The 19,876-nt window shown below is 40.5% G+C and overlaps 3 protein-coding genes across 11 annotated transcripts in view; 1 reads left to right on the top strand and 2 right to left on the bottom strand.

Moving 5' to 3' along the window:
• LOC122968738 (dematin-like) overlaps positions 1-7,723 on the bottom strand; it is a 37,984-nt gene extending 30,261 nt beyond the window's left edge. For 3 of the 9 annotated variants that reach the window (XM_044334171.1, XM_044334161.1, XM_044334182.1), the window contains exon 1: positions 7,573-7,723. The gene's annotated coding sequence lies outside the window, so the exon portion shown is untranslated. The remainder of the gene's footprint in view (positions 1-7,572) is intronic. The other 6 variants (XM_044334190.1, XM_044334204.1, XM_044334195.1 and 3 more) reach the window with 3 other exon arrangements.
• Positions 1-19,876, top strand: part of LOC122968417 (putative leucine-rich repeat-containing protein DDB_G0290503) — a 635,740-nt gene that overhangs the window by 315,371 nt on the left and 300,493 nt on the right. The window lies entirely within an intron of this gene.
• On the bottom strand, positions 10,455-19,649 carry rsph14 (radial spoke head 14 homolog). Its single transcript, XM_044334310.1, has 6 exons — positions 19,290-19,649; positions 13,191-13,293; positions 12,348-12,466; positions 11,384-11,621; positions 10,928-11,064; positions 10,455-10,821 (listed from the first exon to the last, which is right to left on the bottom strand). Exons 1-6 carry the CDS (start codon positions 19,462-19,464, stop codon positions 10,535-10,537), a joined length of 1,059 nt encoding a protein of 352 aa, XP_044190245.1. The 5' UTR covers positions 19,465-19,649; the 3' UTR covers positions 10,455-10,534.

Here is a 19,876-nt window from a genome sequence, read left to right as displayed (position 1 = left end):
CTGCTGACCCTTTGGAGGGGCCCGACCCCTAGGTTGGGAACCACTGGACTAAACTAGCTAACTGTATATAAAGTAGTGTAAACTAGCTCCACCTCCAGCAGCTACAACAGTAACATGCTGCTCTAACACTGATGCTTCACTATTAATAATCTAATGATGTCATATATAATAATATATCAGTCAGAGGGACCAAACCACTACTTTTACTGCAATACTTTAACTACATCAAGCTCATAATACTTATGTACTTTTACTGCAATACTTTAACTACATCAAGCTCATAATACTTATGTACTTTTACTGCAATACTTTAACTACATCAAACTCATAATACTTATGTACTTTTACTGCAATACTTTAACTACATCAAGCTCATAATACTTATGTACTTTTACTGCAATACTTTAACTACATCAAGCTCATAATACTTATGTACTTTTACTGCAATACTTTAACTACATCAAGCTCATAATACTTATGTACTTTTACTGTAGTAGATTTTTCATGCAGGACTTTTACTTGTAACGGAGTATTTTTTCATTGCTGTATCTGAATATCTACGTCTACTATCTACTATCTACTTCTTCCACCACTGAGTGCAGGAAAACGACACAATGTACAGTTTGTGGCACCAGCAGAAAGGTCATGAGGTCATTAAAAGCTAAGGTTCATCCTCTGAGGAGTCAGCAGTTAGATTCAACCACGGTCCAGTTTTGTTTCTTTTAATTTGTTTAAGAACTGAACTGAGAACTGATTCCTGACAGTATCTGATGTCATGTTTCTCATCAGTAAGTTGCAGCTTATTTTAATCCTCATTTGTCTAAAAATGACTCATATGTGATGATGTGTGTTGTACTCAGAGACCGACTGTATCGGTTATTCACGCACAGCTTCATTAATGGTGACAGAAAGACGAAAATAGCATCAACACACATTTGTGAAGAACAAATTCTGGTCCAACATTAAAATGTCATTTCTGGTCAGTTTATTAGACTTAATTTCAGCAGCATGCAGTATTCAAACAGCAGTTTAAATACCTCACTGGGATTTATTTTATTATCTACAGCAGATTTGTGAAACATGATGTCAAAGTTTTGATGTCTATTAAAGTCAAAGCTTCATCTTTAATTAGGGGACGAATATTTTAGCTGCAGGGCCAGACTTGGCCCACGAGCCGCTATTTGACTACCTTGCTTGTAAACCTGTGTGTAACACTGTAATGTATAAAGGTCTCCACTTATATGCAGTTATATGTTGAAAATATAGTCATTACATTATTAATAATTATTAATTATTACATTATTATTATTGCTATTAAAGTAAAGGTTATAAACTGCTAAACTTTAGTCCAGTTTTATCAGAACTTGTGCTGTTCTCAGCTGTTTCAACAACAAACCGACACTCTGGAAACCACAGAAAGTAAAAGCCAGAAGCCGCTGCTCCATGAAATCTGTTTGACTTTCATAAATCTCCATTAAATCCTCATGTTTCATACTGAGCAGCGCGCCGACAAAGGACCGACCAGATACCGCTAATCCTGGTCCCACACTAGAGGATAATTAGGCCGATTTTGGGTCTGATTCGCCCCCCCCCCCGACCATTGCGGGGGTGTTCGAGGCTGGTCTGAACAGATTATCTGCCCAAATGATGCTGTAGTGTGAGGAGTTTACAGACATAATCTTAATGTTACCGACTGGATCGGAGTTTCCACGATTTCAAATCCTAAATATCAAACATGTTTGATATTTATGACTTTAAATCCTGTATCATGAAAGCAACAGTGATGAAATATTGAGCAGAAACCTGCAATATCCAATGAGAGCGAGCTGAGCGGGAAGCGTCACCAACCGGATGTTGCGTACTTGTGAGGAACAGAAACATGGTTTGTCTCTGGAGCCAGGTGGACGGTAGAAAAGGAAGACAAGCTTGTGGATTTATGGCAACAGTATAAATGCTTGTTTAATGTCTTGTGCAAGACGTTCCACAACAGGGCAGAAAGTGCCTTGGCTTTGGATGTAACAGGTGAGCTAAAATGCTAATGCTAATGTAAAGTAGCTGCAAAAGTTTATTATGTTACTGTGTAACTCCATCCTCTCAGACATGACTTCATCCACAGTTTCTTTCTCTTGTTTTGTTTTTCAGTGCAAATCACACACAAGTGCAACCAGCTGACGACGACATGCTTGTTTTTTTTTCTGAAGTCACGTTTAATCACGTGAGTTTCTGTGAGATCATAAGTCCCTGGAATCGCCACTTTGAAATCGTTTAGCATAAACGCCAAGTGTGTGTCTGTTCTCACGATTAAAATATTAAAAATCGGTTCAATCTGTCGTAAGGTCTGTGATCTCCCATGTTTTTAATATCAGTTAAGATTTGTAAATCCTCTTGTGTGCACTGGTCTTAAAGTCGGAGCGATCTGCCTACACGGCGCCGATGATTAGCCGCTGATCTCTGTTAGCTTTCACATCCGGACAGAAGCTACGTTCATGTTTTTTTTTTCACAATTTCACACAGACGACCTTCATCTGTCCACCATGATGAACATCAGTCCGACTCTGCAGAGATGGAGGTGAATCAGCCGCCGGATTCATCTCATCGTAGAGTTTATTTCTCTATAATGACGCCACCTGATTTCCCCCTTTGCTCCCATAATAATTACTACGTACATTAGAGGGAACTTGCTGAAACGACTCATGGCGTCGTCTTTCTTGGGTGAAGAGTCTCTGTTAGCAAGTCATAAGGCAAATTACACGTTATCCTAACCTGCTAGGTGTCTGCTGGTTTTCCTGCTAAAAAATTTCAAAATAAAATTCAAAACCTTATATGAAATAGTCTACTCCTCCTCTGTTAATTGATGTTTGATTGCATGTCTCTCTCCTTTAAACATACTCACAGCCAGAGAGGAAAACTGTGGATTTCACAACCTGCGGTGAGTCACGAAGAATGAGAAACACACCTGGAATCAGAATCAGCAGCATCTCCACTCTGACTGTCTATTTCTGCTGCAGTAGAGTCTCAGTGGAGCAAACTTTCTATTGTATAACATGAGTGAAGATGACTCATGTGTCCAGAAATAGAGGAGAGCGGCGCCCACGCAGCACGCTGACACATTCAGGGACTGTACGAGTACAGGACGCCAGCGATGTGAACAAAACACAAACTGTGAGCTTATGGATGTTCAGAAACCAGTTTTGGGTTTACAGAACCACTCGCTGACATTTTTCCAACACTGTAAAAATCAGCCACTCCTATTCTTTGACATAAAAATGTAAATTGTGCCAACAAATCATGCTAGTCAACTTCAAATCTTAATCTATTACAAAGGAAGTTCTGTTAACTTGTCTTCAGTTTGGGTCAGTCTTCAATATTCAGTAAGTTAAACTGGTGACACTTTAAATAAATGTTGTTGATATTGTCTTTTACTCCCGATAGAGTGATCTAGGTACCCTACCCTTAAAGTCATACTGAATCACATTTAATCATCATTGTTTGGAGTCAAAAATAATATCAATATGTTTTTTTTAAGTGTATTGTTAATAGTCTTGTATTATTAAAATGAAGAAAAATATCAGAAATATTACTTTTTGGCTGGAGGCGGTGTCTGTGTTTGATTGAAAGCAGCTGGGGGGATGTGTCGGTGTCTGTGTTTGATTGACAGCAGCTGGAGGGAGCGTGTCGGTGTCTGTGTTTGATCGACAGCAGCTGGGGGGGTGTGTCGGTGTCTATATTTGATTGAAAGCAGCTGAGGGGGCGTGTCGGTGTCTATAATTGATTGAAAGCAGCTGAGGGGGCGTGTTGGTGTCTGTGTTTGATTGACAGCAGCTGGAGGGGGCGTGTCGGTGTCTGTGTTTGATTGACAGCAGCTGGAGGGAGCGTGTCGGTGTCTATATTTGATTGAAAGCAGCTGAGGGGGCGTGTCGGTGTCTGTTTGATTGACAGCAGCTGGAGGGGGCGTGTCGGTGTCTGTGTTTGATTGACAGCAGCTGGAGGGGGCGTGTCGGTGTCTATATTTGATTGAAAGCAGCTGAGGGGGCGTGTCGGTGTCTGTTTGATTGACAGAAGCTGGAGGGGGCGTGTCGGTGTCTGTGTTTGATTGACAGCAGCTGGAGGGGGCGTGTCGGTGTCTATATTTGATTGAAAGCAGCTGAGGGGGCGTGTCGGTGTCTGTTTGATTGACAGAAGCTGGAGGGGGCGTGTCGGTGTCTGTGTTTGATTGACATCAGCTGAAGGGAGCATGTCGGTGTCTGTGTCACTAACAGGGATCTTGAAGAACAACCAAACCAGCATCTAAAGGGTCCCAAGTGACATTTGCAGGTATATTACATTCTGTTTAATGTGCTGCAGCTGAGCAGCTAATTGGCTATCTAGCTGCTAACTGGTGTTATTGGTGCACTTTTCTCTGATGAATGTATGTTTGGTGGCTTGTTCAACAAACTAAGCTGCAGGACAAGTCATGTGTTCATGTTTGTAAGTTAAATAAGGAGACGTTGGCAGGAAAACTAATGTGGGTTGTTGTTCAGAGTTTGTGTCTCTTGTGTGGTGTAGCAGGATGCAATCAGGCTCAGTGTGACCATCTGCTCTGGCTATGATAGAACGACACGTTATCTCTTTATGCAAAGATCTGTTTTGTTGTAATCGAAATAAGGCCTCCAGCTACGTAAGCAGATGATGGGATGATATTTAATGGAAATAATATAAAACTAGGGGACATCATCGTGAAATCAAAGAATTTAACCTCAAAAACTTTTTGTTGTGTTTTTTTCTCTGTACAGCCGAGGGGTAGAGGGTATATGGATAAAGTGTGCAGGAGCTGCTCTTGTTTGTTGTGTTATTTTGATTTTAACATATCTTGTTTGAGTCTATATTTTTTGTTTCGTGTTATGTGACCTGTTTCCTTAACAAACTACATGGAAAAAAAAAGCAATAAAAAAAGTTTGTCGGAAAAAACCTTAACCTCTTTAACTTCTTTTGCTCCCTCTCTCGTGGTTTTGCCGTAATCAGGAAGACCTTTTGGAAATCCGCCCAGACATTTTCATGAAAAAGCAAACACTGTAGAATGTTGGTTTTTATCTTCTTCAAATGTGAGGCAGATATTCACTGATATTTAGTTTACAGCCCCAAACTGCCGTCCACCTTTACAGACAAATCCACAGGCGGATATTTAATCTGAAAAACAAAGGTTTTACTGACTTCAAAACCTTCAAAACCTTTCCTTTCTGGTAAGATCTTATTGAAGCAGATAGTCGCTGTGATTTTAGGAGCTGCTGCCATTTTAATTTGAGTATGTCATTCTAGTTTTTGCTCCAAAATAAAGGTTAAAATACTCTGTTTTGGTTTCAGGAAAAGTGATTTACAGTACAGATATGTAGCTGTAGTAGATCAATGTAGATGACCCTCAAACAGTCCTTCCAGAAATGTCCTCAATACGTTGGTTTAACACACACACACACACACACACACACACACACACACACACACACACACACACAGCAGTTTCTTTCTAGCTCCCACAGGACTGGAAACGCATTATTCACAGCTGCAGCGGGTTCAATAGGACAGCGAGCGGCAGAGAGCTGATCTGTCATCAGCTCGTCTGCCTGCTGCATTTTTACATTCTGCTGAGATTATGAAGCATCTCTCACATTCTCACACATGTTTCTGACCTCTGACCTCAATCAAACATTCAGGACCAGACTGTTAAGACTAATTCGCAAAAAAAAAAAAGACACAAATAAAATCAACTATAAAACAGAACAATTCACAATTCACATCAATTCCAAGAGCAGAGACTCTGTTGTTCATTGTTTCCATGACAACGCCTCTCTCCCACATCTCCACTCAGCCCTTATTGGCTCCCTCACAACACCAACGTCTCTGTTCATCACATGTTCGACTTCATCACCTCAAGAACAGAAACATTTCACAGATTTGTGTATCAGAACTTTGTTTTTTCTTCTTTCCTCTCCCATTAATCATCTCACCACCCCTCAGATTTATCTGCTGACCCTTTGGAGGGGCCCGACCCCTAGGTTGGGAACCACTGGACTAAACTAGCTAACTGTATATAAAGTAGTGTAAACTAGCTCCACCTCCATCAGCTACAACAGTAACATGCTGCTCTAACACTGATGCTTCACTATTAATAATCTAATGATGTCATATATAATAATATATCAGTCAGAGGGACCAAACCACTACTTTTACTGCAATACTTTAACTACATCAAGCTCATAATACTTATGTACTTTTACTGCAATACTTTAACTACATCAAGCTCATAATACTTATGTACTTTTACTGCAATACTTTAACTACATCAAGCTCATAATACTTATGTACTTTTACTGCAATACTTTAACTACATCAAGCTCATAATACTTATGTACTTTTACTGCAATACTTTAACTACATCAAGCTCATAATACTTATGTACTTTTACTGCAGTAGTATTTTTCATGCAGGAGTTTTACTTGTAATGGAGTATTTTTTTACATTGTGTATTGGTACTTTTACTGAAGTAATGGATCTGAATACTTATATTATACTGCGTATACCTATCAATCAATCAATCAATCAATCAATCCATCAATCAATCAAGCTTAGGCTGCTTGCTCTTGATACCAGACTGATCAAATAAAATAACGTCATGCTATAAACGCGGTAAACAATTGTAATAGGCGTATTATAGGAATTAAGATATATAGATAGATTAAGTTAAGTCCTTGTAGTCATATTGATTATATGATATAGATATCATCAATATAATCTTATACAATTACAGGAGTGTTTTACAGATATTACAGGCCATCATGGGGAGGATTTCAGAGTGCAGGCCGGCCGGCAGATGTTGTGGATGAGGAGGAGGAGGGGGGGTGTTACATAAAACCTTCCTCACTCCTTAATCCTCCCTCCCTCCCTCCCTCCCTCCTCTCCTCCGCGGCGTGCTCGCTCTCCGGCAGCCTCTTACATAATATCGCAGCACCTGAGTCATACCTGGTGATAATATCCATAACCTGATTATGGGACACTGTGTGTCTTCATAGTTTAACACAGAAACAGGGAGACATCTCCAGAGGAGGAGGAGGAGGAGGAGGAGGAGGAGGAGGAGGCAGCACCGCAGCCCGGCGTGTCACACCGCCGGGCTCCCCCGGACAAGGTCGACCACAACCGGCGAGAGAGCCGGCCGAACTCCCGCCATAAACATCTGCATTTTACCCGCACAATATCTTTACAGTATGCCATTAATAATCCTATTCTGTGTGCATCAGACAGCGTATTTTACACTAAACTTCACTCTGCAGTTTTGCAGGATTTCAGTGCGACCTGAACGCGCAGATCTCTAGAATATTCCTTTAATATTTCTAAAATAAATGTGCGTTTAAATGCGCAGAATATGCAATGAGATTCTGTATGTGTGTGTGTGATATAGTTTAACATACATGTATAGAAACGGAGCTTGATCTGTGTTTAATAATTTCTGCATACAGACTCTCATGCTGTTTATATTTCAGCGGATTATTAAAGCAGATTTTTCTGATCACATGTATAGATGATGATAAAGGTGAGTCTTACCTGTGATGCTGCTGCTGCTGCTGCTGCTGTTACCGGTGTGTTTGTGTCAGAAACATCCAGCAGCTCCGACACCAACTGTTTCTCTCTGCGCTCAGTCCCAAATATAGTCTGTGTGTGTGTGTGTGTGTGTGAGTGTGTGTGTGTGTGTGTGTGTGTGTGTGATAGCAGCTCTCTCTCTCTCTCTTTCTCTCTCTTTCTCTCTCTCTCTCTCTCTCTCTCTCTTTCTGGACCAGTCCATTTGCAGCAGTGGGGGGGTTAAAACATGACAGTGCAACATAGCGGTGATTACTGCGTGTGTGTGTGTGTGTGTGTGTGTTGTATTGTGTGTGTTGTGTGTGTGTGCGTGCGTGCGCATAAAAATACTTAATTTCAGTAAAAGTCCTGCATTTAAAATGATATTAAAATAAAAGTACAGAGGTATTATCAGCTAAATATCATTATGGGATTATAATTGCTGACGTATAAACACGTAAGAAGCATTTGGATGTTTTTAGATTGTAAAGATACTTTTAACTAATTTATTTACCATTTGGCGTTTTATTTAAAAAATCATCATAGTTTGTCTTGTAATTATGTTTTTTTTATTTGAATATGAAAAATAACTGCAACGTTCAGATAAATGTTAACGTAGTGCAGTAAAACAACCAATATTTCCCTCTAAAATGCAGAAGAGTTGAAGTATAAGTAAAATGGAAATACTCAAGTACTATAAAATTGTACACAGAGTTTAAGTATTTGTACACACTAAAAATCACTGGGTTTAAAGTACAGAGGTTAAAGGAACATTTTGACTTACCCTGTAAATACTGTATAAAATACCCATTACATGTATGTCTTTAATAATAAATGTTAAGTCCCAGAGCTTCCAAAATGATCATAAAAATGAATGAACACCTCTCTAAAATATATATATTTTTTAACAAAAATGGAACATTTTTATCTTCATGAAGGAGGATTTACTTGAATCAGGATTAGTTTTATCTTGATGTTCATAATAAACTGAGGGAACATCAGACATGAAAACCAACCGATCAGAGTTTCTTGATGTGTTCAGTTGTATTTTTGACTCGTCTGATAACATTTTGTCGCCGTTTCTTGTCTCCAGGCTCTTTAACTTACTTTGTTTAATGAAAAAAATGGGTTTTGTATAAATAAACATGTTTATATTTCTGAGAGTCAGGAATCAATAAAAGTATCATTATGTTATCAATATTAGAGCTGCAACAATTTCAGTCAATTGATCGATTAGTCGAAAATGAATTACCAACTATTTTGATAATTAATTGTTTTGAGTGTTTTTTTTTAAGTCGAGATGCTAAAACTCTCTGATTCCAGCTTTTTAAAAGTGAATATTTTCTGGTTTCTGAATATTTTGGACAAAACAAGACAGTTTAGGTTGCAGTCAGCAGCATTTTTCACCATTTTCTGACGTTTTAAAGACAAAACGACAGATCAATCGATAATTAAAATAAACGATAGCTGCAGCTCTAACACTAATCAATATTGAAACTTATCATATCTCCCCTTATTTTTATTATTATTATTATTGTCCCTGCATATTGCTGTTTTTTCTCACACTATTTGTAGCTAATTCTGTTCATCCAGATTTGTTTTTACTTATTTTTCATTGATTTACTGTAATAAATGATCTTGTGTTTCATTATGTTTCGTATATTTATTGAAAGCTGCTTCCTGTTCTGGTATTTCTGAAATCTTTTAGACATCAGAGGCTCGTTGTCAGCTCTGTGTTCATGTCGGTGCAGCTTCAGGCAGTAATAACAGCTCAGTGACAAGTGAAGAGGTTAAATAAAAAGGATCCATTCATGTGAGGATGTTTCTGCTGCAGAGCTGATGGCCTTAATTTGACCGAAGAGCAGCTTCTTTCAGAGCAGCAGGTCAGACAGGAAAACTCTTTTCAGCTGCGCTCGACTCCGTTCAGGACGCTGCTGAAGGTGAGTCCACTCAGAGGGGTCTCAAACTCTGGTCTGCGGCCCTGCTGGTGCACACTGACAGTCACTGGGATTAAATACATTATCTTTGCTTTAAGATTGTGAGTTTGTTGTTTGTGTTGATTCAGTGTTTAGGGTGTGCAGTATGTTGTTGCTTAAAGGACGGGTTCACAATTATTCAAGTGAGTCTTAAACCAACAGCCAGGAGCCCAAACGAACATTAAAGCTGTTTTTCTTGCTGTAATCATTCCTCCTGTTCATACTGACCATTAGAAGATCCCTTCATAATGACCTTACAATGGAAGTGATGGAGGACAAAAACCACAGTCCTCCTTCTGTGCAAAAATGTATTTAAAAGTTAATCTGAAGCTGATATGAAGCTTCAAATGAGTCAAATCAAGTAGATATCTTTCAACGTTACAGTCTTTTTAGTGCCAAAGTTCCTCTTTTTGTTACTATACTTCCACCTGCAGCTCAACAGGGAAACACAAAGAGGGAATTTGATGCTAAAAAGACTGTAAATGTGTCAGATATCCACTTGATATGACTAACTCAGACTGATGAAGCTGAATAGAAACACAGACTTTTAAATGCATTTTTGCATCACATGATTTTAATGTTTTCGACTTGCAGGCAGCATTTCTACATTTGTTCACATCACGTTTCTGAACTTTGACAAGAAAACTCCAAAAAGCAGAATATGTCTCCTTTAAGGAAGAAAGAAGCTTATTTCCAAAGCTCTGGCTGCTTTGCTCGGTTCACTGGAAAACAAAGACTCACATTCTGCTGCTGATCATGTGTAGACAGACTGATGACTTCCTCTCTGGACTGTACTTCCTGTGCTGAGGATGACTCTGCAGCAGCTTGTAGCACCAAGTACAAGTACATGGAAGCAGTGAGTCCTAATTACCCTGTTCACACACACATGAATCATGATTTGCACATGGTTATTTAATTGGTCAGTTAAGGCTACTACAGCAGGTGATGTCTAGAGGTCAGAGGTCATCAGGCTCTCAGGGAGTCCAGGTGATGACCTTGACGGCGGTCTGAGCGGCCCGTCGGACGTCCCGGTCCTCCTCAGGTGCCTCGCTCCTCCTCGTCAGCAGGTGGAGCTGCTCCAGCAGGAAGCGGCGGCCGTCCGGAGCTTCAGCCAGTGACGTCAGAGTGCGCAGGGAGTAGATGACGAGGGCCTTCCTCCTCCTCCTCCTCTCCTCGTCCTCCTCTTTCTCCTCCTCTGTCTGTTCAGACACCAGATCCAAGAGGACAGGGAGGACGTCCAGATCCAGACACTGAAGTTTACCTGCAGGATGAACACGCTGTTTTAGTCGTTCTATAGAAAACGTTGACTCATGAGGGGTCAGGAGAGGTCACATGGTGTGTTTAAGGTGCGTTCCAGGTGTGTGCACCTGCGGTGATGATGACAGTGTTCATGATGGTTCCTGCAGCGTTGGCCTGAACCTCCACGTCTTCGTCCTTCAGCAGACCGACCAGGACAGGAAGCACCGCCGTCTCACACACCTGCTGCTTCCCGTCCAGAGGTACACTGAAACCAGCAGAGAGCAGTCAGAGCAACAAACAAACAAACAAACAAACAAACAAACACTGAAACCAGCAGAGAGCAGTCAGAGCAACAAACAAACAAACAAACACTGAAACCAGCAGAGAGCAGTCAGAGCAACAAACAAACAAACAAACAAACAAACAAACAAACACTGAAACCAGCAGAGAGCAGTCAGAGCAACAAACAAACAAACAAACAAACACTGAAACCAGCAGAGAGCAGTCAGAGCAACAAACAAACAAACAAACAAACATAACGTCCATCTCTTCACCACTGTATAAATCAGAGGCTGCTGGTTAACCTGAGCGTCATCAAGGCTGCCGCCGCCTCTCTGCGGATGTTCGGGGAGCGATGGGAGAGTTTGCGTGCGAGCAGTGAGACGCCGTCAGAGGCCAGACCGGGCAGAGCGTCCAGCCTGGAGCAGCAGCTGAGGGTGGAGAGGCGCAGCACCTGCACCTCTTCCTCCTCCTCCTCTTCTTCCTCCTCTTCTCTGAGCTTCAGCATCAGTTTGGGAACCAGAGACAGCAGAGCTTCTGCACCTGCAGGAGATAAAAAACCCCACGTTAGACAAGTTATATCAAAGAACAAATGAAAGGTAGGTGGTAAAATTATTAACCAAACTGTCCTGCTGGACTTTCTATAGTTGTTTAATTATCTTTTCTTTTGTAAAACATCAGAAAACAGTGAAAAATTGCCTGTTATAATTTCCCTCAGCCAGAGGTGACGTCTTCAAATGTCTTTTGTTGTCCGACCAACAGTCACAAACCCCAAAAATATTCAGTTCACCACAAAGAAAAAGCATCACATACATCATCATATCTGAGAAGCTGAAACCAGCTTATTTGGGAAATTTTTAGTATAAAAAAATGACTAAAATGATTATTTGATTATTAAAATAGTTGCTGATTGATTTTCAGTCGACTGATTGATTAATCGACTCGTAGTTGCAGCTCTAGTTGTGTGCACAGTTTTCCAGTTTAAAGAGAAATCATTAGCAGCATTTCAGCTGCGCTCACTTTCACTTTGACCTCAAAGTGGTTAAAGTGGTAAAATAATCTGGATAAACTGTTGGTTTGTTTCCAAACTGTCTGATCGTCTTCCTGCTCGGCTTTCTTTTTAATGCCTGATCAATTCATCAACAAACCGCTGCTGATCTACATAATTCTGCTGTCTGTTTTTCATCTTGTAGGAGAAAAATTATATTGATTCTAATAATCAATCATATCTCCATCTTGAAGCGTTGACTGGAACAGAGGCGAGCGTACCTGCAGGCAGCAGAGCGAGGCGGTTCAGCACTCGGTGGACGTTTCTCCTGCAGGAGGACGAGGAGTCGTCCAGCAGCTGAGAGAGAGGAGGGAGGAGAGACGAGGAGAGCAGGGCCTGTCTGCAGGAGGACAAACCACAAACACATCACCTGTCATCACAGATCATCCATCTATCTATCCATCCATCCATCGATCCATCCATCTATCTATCTATCCATCTATCTATCTATCTATCCATCTATCCATCTATCCATCCATCCATCCATCCATCCATCTATCTATCTATCCATCTATCCATCTATCTATCCATCCATCCATCCATCCATCCATCCATCTATCTATCTATCTATCTATCCATCTATCTATCTATCCATCTATCCATCCATCCATCCATCCATCCATCTATCTATCTATCCATCTATCTATCTATCTATCCATCCATCCATCCATCTATCTATCTATCTATCTATCCATCTATCTATCTATCCATCCATCCATCCATCTATCTATCTATCTATCCATCTATCCATCTATCTATCCATCCATCCATCCATCCATCCATCCATCCATCCATCTATCTATCTATCTATCTATCTATCCATCTATCTATCTATCTATCCATCCATCCATCCATCCATCCATCCATCCATCTATCTATCTATCTATCTATCCATCTATCTATCTATCCATCTATCCATCCATCCATCCATCCATCCATCCATCCATCCATCTATCTATCTATCTATCCATCTATCTATCTATCTATCCATCCATCCATCCATCCATCTATCTATCTATCTATCCATCTATCTATCTATCTATCCATCCATCCATCCATGTTACCTGCCGATGCTGTGGGCGGTCAGCAGGTGAAGCAGCTCGCAGGTTTTCGTTCTCACTGACAGATCTTCGTCCTTCAACAACACCTCCAGCTGCTCCAAAAAACCTGCAGCAACAGAAGAAGAAGAAACATTCCTCCATTTTCTGTCATGTTTTGTCATAAAATACAGTTTTCTTAGGAAAAACTAATCATATCAGAACAAAATCTGAATCATAAGTCGAGTTCAGTTTGAACAGAATGATTCAAGTCAAGTCATTTTTATTTATAGAGCTATAGATTTAAAACAGGAGGTGACCAAAGTGCTTTACAGAAAAATGTTAAATAAAAAGTAATTAAAACATTGATAGATAAGTAAATTGTGAATTTGGATAGATGGATGGATGGATTTACAACTACATCCATGTAATTGGATTAGTCTGCATTCGTTGCAGACCTAACTCAGACTCAATAATGCAACCAGCTTGTTTCTTATTGAACTTTCATCTACATTTAATGTTCAGATCAAAAAGAGGAGCACAAAATAATCTAGAAGCCAGCTGTTTTTAAGGTGTAGAAATGAGGACTGAAGGGAAATATCGTTCATTTTGAGGCCAAGCAGCTACATCTCATTAAAGTAACCCAATATTTACATTAACTTTGGCTTTTTAAATATTTTTTACTCAGTGCTGAAAATAAATCATTAAAAGCAAATGATAAAACTTTGCCAAAACATTACAAACACATCCAACGTTCCCGGTCAAAATCCAAAGGTGAGTGAGCTTTTTCCATCTCTGCTCCCAGACTGTGGAACAGTTTGCCTTCACTGTCAGATCTTCTATCATCACTTTTAAATCCAAGCTAAAGACCTTCATACTTTCATAGAATTGATTTAAGTACCCTTAAATTTTAATAGCGTGATAAAATTGTTAACTTTGTCTGTTACAGTTCCTTATCTACCAATGTATTGGTAATTATGTACCAATGTAATGTCACATTTTTCTGTAAAGAACTTTGGTCAACTCCTGTTCTGAATGTGCTCTATAAATAAACTTCATACTGTTCATACTGAAATCATGTTCAAACACTGAATATGTTTTTCAGTAAATAGATCATGTTATTAAAAGAGACATTATCCACAGTCTAACCCTGACTGTCTGAGGTTAATGTGCCCATCTATGTACTGGAATAGGGGACAAAACATCTGCGAACGGCGGTCTCCAGCCGACGACCCTCAGCTGATCCAAGGGCATCCGCGGAGGTGCGACAGGCTGGAATGCCGAAGTAGGAAGTAAAACCTCACCTGTACAACGATCTGATCAGCCAGGAAAGAATGGTTAACAGCGGGAAAGACTGCAGCAAGGGTGGGCGGCTAGTCACCCTACCCACTAGTGACCTGGAAGCCCCGGGGAGTACCCTTTTTGGCTATGAGGCAGCATAAAAGAAGACAAACCAGAGGCCCTCTGAGAGGCGGGGTGGAAGATGAGCCTACAAAAATGGAATAAGAGGTAACGACAGGAACAGACAACGACAATGAGAAAATCCTCCGTAAGTGTACTTGTGGATTGGAGAAGGTGACGTCATGCAGGGGACTGCACATCCATCAAGGGAAGATGAAGTGTAGACGGCAGGCACGTCAGCATGTGTGCAAGCAGGTCAGACGATAGGGACCCAAAACCGGGATTACTACCACAGTGCCGCAAGACTCAATAGCGCTGGGACGTCTGAAGTAGAAGGAAGCTCCTTGATGAAGATGGCACCTGGCGAAGACAAGGACACCAGCCCTCCAGAGGCACACCCCACTAAGCCAATGATGAAGCAGCCAGGAAGGTGCGACAAGATCAAGTGACCGAAAGCAAATGATGGGGCAGAGTGGCAGAAGCTTGACTCCAACTTGAGCCAACGTTTGGAGCTGCCATTGCGAGGAAAAGTTGAGAATAAGCTCAATATCTTTGGTGAAATCATCTTCCAGGAGTGCAGAGACACCTCTCGGCTCCCCAGGACACGTGCCACGCCCCCAGCCCCACCAACCTTACCTTTTGATACCTCCCCATATAACTGCGAGAAGTTGAGGAAATCATCAAGAAGGCAAGGTCAGCGTCAGCCCCCATGCCTAATGGACATATAAGCTAAAACTGTCCACAGGTGGTGAAAGTACTATGGGGGCTCATGAAAACAGCGTGGAAGAAGCAGCAAATTCCATAGGCGTGGCAGTAAGCTATCAAGGTATTCATTCTCAAAGAGCAGAACTCTCAAACTATCAGCCAGTTCAGGAGCATTGCCTTGCTGAACGTGGAGGGAAAGATCTTCTTCTCCATTCTGGCAAGGAGGTGGACCAACTTCCTCATGGCAAATGGATACATCAACAAAAGCTGCCAGAAGGCCAGAATCCCAGGATTAACAGGATATATTGAGGTCTCCTCCGTGATTTTGGAACAAATCCAGCGTGCAAAGAGCGAGAAGAGTGACCTACATGTTGTGTTCTTGTGTTCTTGTCAACGCGTACAGCTCAGTACCGCACACGTTGATAGATTTTGCCATGGAAGTCTTTCATCTTTCATTGACTGAATCAAAAATGTCATCACCAAATACTTCAGCAAACCACGTGTCACGACAGGATGGCAACAGCTGGAATGTGGAATCACTATGGGACGCGCCATATCCCCCATCTGCTGCCATCATTTGTGGCAGCATTGAAGTATGATTGGAGCACTGGAGGAGAGCCATTCCACAGCTGGCCGAAAAACCACTCTAAAACCTTGGAAGGCAGTAGACCACCAACTTGTCGGACAGACAAGTTGGGAAGCTAGCCAAACAACAACTTGAGGAGGGTCTGGCAAAGATTGATCGAAGCCATCTGCCCGGGAAGTATAAGGCGTGGTGCTATCAACATATGCTATACCAACGAGTGATGTGGCCACTAAAGATCTGTGAAATTCCCACATCAGAGGTTAGCAGGTTGGACAGCCTAGCTAACGGCTACATCCAGAAGTGGTTGGGCTTGCCCAACTGGTTTTTGGATGCAGGCCTCTTTGGCTGTAACATGCTGGAGCTCCACATGAATCCATCAGTCTAGGGTACAAGCAAGAGAAGGCATGCCTTGTACTGGAGCTGAGGGAGTCATAAGGAGTGTGAAAGTCCCCATCCACACAGGCTGCAAGTGAAAGGCGCAAACTGAGGTAGACCATGCCATCTCCAGTCTGCAACATCAAGATGTGATGGAGCCGGTCCAGACAGGTCATACTGGCTTAAGCTGAGGAGCACCACAACAGTTCTGGTCAAAAGCCACCAAGAAACAGCAAAAGGCCATGGTGGTAGATGAAGTCACCAAGGTAGAGCAGGAGCGCTTTCACATTAAAGCAATGTCACAGGGCCGCCACGGATCCTGGACCCTATGTATTATCACAAGATAAAGTTTTCATAGGAAAAACTAATCATATCAGAACAAAATCTGAATCATAAGTCCAATTATCTTTAATCACATTAACCTCAGACACTCAGGGTTAGACTGTGGATAATGTCTCTTTTAATAACATGATCTATTCACTGACAAACATATCCAGTGTTTGAACATGATTTCAGTATGAACAGAATGATTCTTGTGCAATTTGGTCGTAACATCAAGCCAAGTCATATTTATTTATAGAGCACATTTAAAACAGGAGTGCTTTACAGAAAAATGTAAAATACAGTTAAATAATTAAAACAAACAAAAAAAATAGATTAGTAAATTGTAATAGACAAAATTAACAATTTTATCACGCTTTATCTGGGATTTAAAAGTGATGATTGACGGCAGGTTCTGACAGTGAAAGCAAACTGTTCCACAGTCTGGGAGCTCAGTCACCTTTGGATTTTGGCTGGAAACGTTGAATGTGTTTGTAATGTGTTGGCAAAGTTTAATCATTTGCTTTAGTTAATATAAATATTGGGTGTCTGTGAAGACTCTCGGTCATCTAGGTCATGGTTATCCGAGGAGGGTTGAACTGAGGGCAACTGGACTTGGTTGTAGATACTTGAAGACATTTCGCTTCATCCAAAAGGAATCTTCAGTTCTAACTGACTGGTGGGGAGTCCCAGGTATTTAAGTTCGGTGGGGTCTTTATCAAGGTCATTGATACCACTTGGTTCGTTAGTGCTCCTGGCTGTTGTAACGACAGTCACAGGAGTCACCTGAGGCCAAGTGTAAATGGTTGTTAAGTCTCCTGGGATTTTTTTTTCATTTTTCTTGAAAAAAAAAAAAAGAATTGATTATTAAAATTTACAATTACATGGATGTAGCTGTAAATCCATCCATCCATCTATCCAAATTCATAATTTACATATCTATCAATGTATTTTTGTTTTAATTGTTTAATTGTATTTTACATTTTTTCTCTAAAGCACTTTGGTCAACTCCTGTTTTAAATGTGCTGGATAAATAAAATTGACTTGACTTGATGTTACGACCAAAAAGCACAAGAATCATTCTGTTCATACTGAAATCATGTTCAAACACTGGATATGTTTGTCAGTAAACAGATCATGTTATTAAAAGAGACATTATCCACAGTCTAACCCTGAGTGTCTGAGGTTACTGTGGTTAAAGAGAATTTGACTTATGATTCAGATTTTGTTTTGATATGATTAGTTTTTCCTATGAAATCTTTATCTTGTTTGTAAAACATGACATAAAATGGAGAAATGTTTCTTCTTGTTCTGTTGCTGCAGGTTTTTTGGAGCAGCTGGAGGTGTTGTTGAAGGATGAAAATCCGTCAGTGAGAACGAAAACCTGCAAGCTGCTTCACCTGCTGACTAGGTAACATGGATAGATAGATAGATAGATAGATAGATAGATAGATAGATAGATAGATAGATAGATAGATAGACTGCTCAGATATTATACATATAGAACCTGAAATTCTGTTCTCTTCTATACAGTAAGACAGTGGTATTCAAGTACTGTACCTAAGTACAATTTTGAGGTATTTGTACTTTACTTGAGTATTTCCATGTGATGCTACTTTCTACATTTCAGAGGGAAATATTGTACTTTCTACTCCACTACATTTATTTGACAGCTTTAGTTACTTTTCAGATGAAGATTTGGATCACACAATGGATAATATAACAAGCTTTTAAAATACAACACATTGTTAAAGATGAAACCAGTGGTTTCCAACCTTTTTGGCTTTTGACGTCTTACAAAAAGCAGTGTGTAGTCGGGGTCACATTTCACATGTCTATGAGTTGTTAACAGCTCCACCAAATAGTGATTTTTCCCTCTAAACTTCTCACATGCTTTCATTTCAATAAATGTTCAAAATGATCCAATATTTCAGCAAAAATCAAAGATTAGAGAAAAAGTCCAAAAACTGAAAACAGATTTGTGTATCAGAACTTTGTTTTTTCTTCTTTCCTCTCCCATTAATCATCTCACCACCCCTCAGATTTATCTGCTGACCCTTTGGAGGGGCCCGACCCCTAGGTTGGGAACCACTGGACTAAACTAGCTAACTGTATATAAAGTAGTGTAAACTAGCTCCACCTCCAGCCGCTACAACAGTAACATGCTGCTCTAACACTGATGCTTCACTATTAATAATCTAATGATGTCATATATAATAATATATCAGTCAGAGGGACCAAACCACTACTTTTACTGCAATACTTTAACTACATCAAGCTCATAATACTTATGTACTTTTACTGCAATACTTTAACTACATCAAGCTCATAATACTTATGTACTTTTACTGCAATACTTTAACTACATCAAGCTCATAATACTTATGTACTTTTACTGCAATACTTTAACTACATCGAGCTCATAATACTTATGTACTTTTACTGCAATACTTTAACTACATCAAGCTCATAATACTTATGTACTTTTACTGCAATACTTTAACTACATCGAGCTCATAATACTTATGTACTTTTACTGCAATACTTTAACTACATCAAGCTCATAATACTTATGTACTTTTACTTTAGCAGGATTTTTCATGCAGGACTTTTACTTGTAATGAAGTATTTTTACATTGCTGTATTGGTACTTTTACTGTAGTAAATGATCTGAATACTTCTTCCTCTGTATATTTCTACAGGGAACAAATCATTCCTTCATGCTTGCTGTTTGTCACCTCCAGTAACAGCCTGGTAAAGCCGCTCCGGGTCGTGCATCAGGTCGCAGAGTGAAGCCAGAGCCCGCTGCTTCCTGCCGGCCTCCGGCTGCTGCAGCTCTGCGAACAGCTGCGGCACCGCCCGCTGCCCGAAGGCCACCGGAGCCCGGGTCGGGTCTATCAGAACACCGGCCATCCGGAACACGTCCCGGGGAGAGGCAGAATCAGGTTAAAACCCGGTAGCTGAGGAGCTAACCGAGCTAATTAATGGAGTTACCCGAAACGCTCCGCAGCCGTTGCTTAGTAACCGCATGTAAACATCATAGCACGGTGATGCTGCGTTCAAAGTCTGTGTCCAGCAGTAGAAAAAGTACCGAGATCCTTTGCTTAAATCGAAGAACAAATACGGCAATGCAAACATACTCCATTACAAGTAAAACTCCTGCATGGAAAACCCTACTACAGTAAAAGAACATAAGTATTATCAGCTTGGTGTATTTAAAGTATGAAAAGAAGAAGTATGTAAGACTAAAAAACAAAGTTGTGACACACAAATCTATTTTCAGTTTCATACATTTTCAAACATCACACAAGGCATCCTACAGGAC

The sequence above is a fragment of the Thunnus albacares genome, chromosome 2 (genome assembly GCF_914725855.1).
Source record: "Thunnus albacares chromosome 2, fThuAlb1.1, whole genome shotgun sequence".
NCBI classification, from domain to species: domain Eukaryota; kingdom Metazoa; phylum Chordata; class Actinopteri; order Scombriformes; family Scombridae; genus Thunnus; species Thunnus albacares.
This window is presented reverse-complemented; position numbering and strand designations above follow the sequence as displayed.

Coding starts and splice junctions, on each gene's coding strand:
- rsph14 (XM_044334310.1), bottom strand. CDS start 19,464: ATGGCCGGTGTTCTGATAGACCCGACCCGGGCTCCGGTGGCCTTCGGG. Junction 11,622..12,347: donor CCTCGCTCTGCTGCCTGCAG/GTACGCTCGCCT, acceptor TATCTCCTGCAG/GTGCAGAAGCTCTGCTGTCT. Junction 10,822..10,927: donor CACTGTCATCATCACCGCAG/GTGCACACACCT, acceptor TTCATCCTGCAG/GTAAACTTCAGTGTCTGGAT.